General features: G+C 40.3%; 1 protein-coding gene across 1 annotated transcript in view; it reads right to left on the bottom strand. All coding sequences in view use genetic code 11, as the record gives it.

The window, feature by feature from the left end:
* The window catches only part of EGR_10723 (Zinc finger protein 692), a gene marked incomplete at both ends in the record, with an annotated part of 1,966 nt that extends 1,161 nt beyond the window's left edge, over positions 1–805 (bottom strand). Inside the window, 3 exons of the mRNA XM_024499972.1 lie at positions 24–128; positions 410–484; positions 721–805. Coding sequence (XP_024345620.1) covers positions 24–128; positions 410–484; positions 721–805 — 265 coding nt within the window. The remainder of the gene's footprint in view (positions 1–23; positions 129–409; positions 485–720) is intronic.
* Positions 806–1,759: the final 954 nt, after the last annotated feature.

The raw sequence follows: 1,759 nt of genomic DNA, 5'->3' as shown, positions 1-1,759 counted from the left end.
CTGTAACATGAAACAATGCTCACGACGATGGGTAGAACTCATGTGTGCTTTCAGTGTATCCCATGTCAGATAGTCCGCATAGCATTCCGTACAGTAAAAGCGCAGTCCTGAACGCGCTGTATTCTGAGCTGCAATACATTACAATGTAGTATGAATAAGGGAGGTGTTTATACGGCGAACCATGACTGTTTTGGATTAAAGGGCACTTCTAATGTAATCAGATAAGGCATTTAAAACTCACAAATGTGGTCTGAAACAAAGTGATTGAGAAGTGCCTCAAAACAATTATATCGCACGAGACATTGACAGCAAACATTATGGTTTGTGTCTATAATCAGGAATCAAAGTAAGATTTGCATGTTTATGTCGATAAATATTTAGACATTAAGACATTTCTTGACTAACTCACATTTTTGATGCAGTAAAGCTGCGCCAGTGGTTCTGAATGTTCTCGAACAAACCGGACAAGCTTCAAGCTGCTTTGCTAAAGCAATTAAATCAACCCTTATGTGAGCTGTTAAAACTGGCAATTGGATTGAAAGAAGGGGAAATAACACTAGCAAGGAAATTGCTAATTTGAATAACCTTGCTAATTTCTGCATAGTATGCACTTAATAAGATCAAAGCAGGAATTCGCTTGCACACTTCGCCCAGCGTTCTAATAAATTCATGTGAAACCCACGCATCTGTGTATATCTTGTATAAGCTTGGGAAACCCACCTTTATGTATACGCTTCATATGTGCTCGGACTATGGTGCTGCTACTGAATGACATGGAGCAAAACCAGCAGGCATATGTGTCCATTCCAGCGAGGAGGTAGGCGACGAATGTGCATCCTGAGACAGTGTTTACACTGCCAACAGCCGCGTTATCAAATCCAAAGCAGATCAAAACTCCAGTGATCTTAAATCTTGCATTTACTTCATAGTTTTAAGTGAACATACTTTAACTAGATTTATATCCGCTCAATTTGCTATTTTGTAATGTTTTCTTCCACTAAACATTTAAAACTTCTCTTAGCCGTAAATCAATCCAGTAGACAGTTTTGTCTAATACTATGCCGATCAATCGGTTTACTAACAAAGGATTTAACTTAATTTACCCGATAACGCAAATAACAATTTGAAATTAAATAGAAAAACTATCATGAAACTTAGGCATGACCTTGCTAAATGCTTTGTGCAGACAACTTCCACTGACAATTTCTCATGATTATCGTAGCAAGCAAACCAATTACTTAGACTGTGGTCTTTCGCAATGGTGCAGAATCAAAGTTATTACGGTGGCTACCCTTCCGGCAGCACTTCAGTTGGGCAACCCGAGAATACGATCGGTGTGTCATCAGTCATGTCGAATCAGCACATCTGCTACAAGTGCCTGTCCAATTAGTACAACAGGTCACGGAGCACTTAATGGCCTGCATTAGGGCAGGTTTAGCGCAATTTACAAGGCAAATGATAGCCTCCATTACATTTGGCAGATCCCTAATATTTATATTGAAGCAGTATCTCACACGGCACTGCACTCAGACCTGAAGATGACAACGGGGCCAAAGGACTAGCAGTTTGGGCTGGATTTTGCCTCCGACCGGTGGTCAGCATATAAAAGACTGCAGAAATTTGCCGGTTTCCTCATTATCAATCACCATCACCGACTTGACAGCTCTCCAATTCTCTACTTTTTGCTTTTGCAGCCGCTACTGTCCTTGTTGCATGTAGAATGGACAGATTTGTGTCTCAATACTGTGGTTAGTATTTT

This window comes from Echinococcus granulosus (genome assembly GCF_000524195.1).
Source record: "Echinococcus granulosus chromosome Unknown EG_S00258, whole genome shotgun sequence".
Lineage (NCBI taxonomy): Eukaryota > Metazoa > Platyhelminthes > Cestoda > Cyclophyllidea > Taeniidae > Echinococcus > Echinococcus granulosus.
Note: the sequence above shows the minus strand (reverse complement) of the source record. Positions and strands in the feature narration are given on the sequence as shown.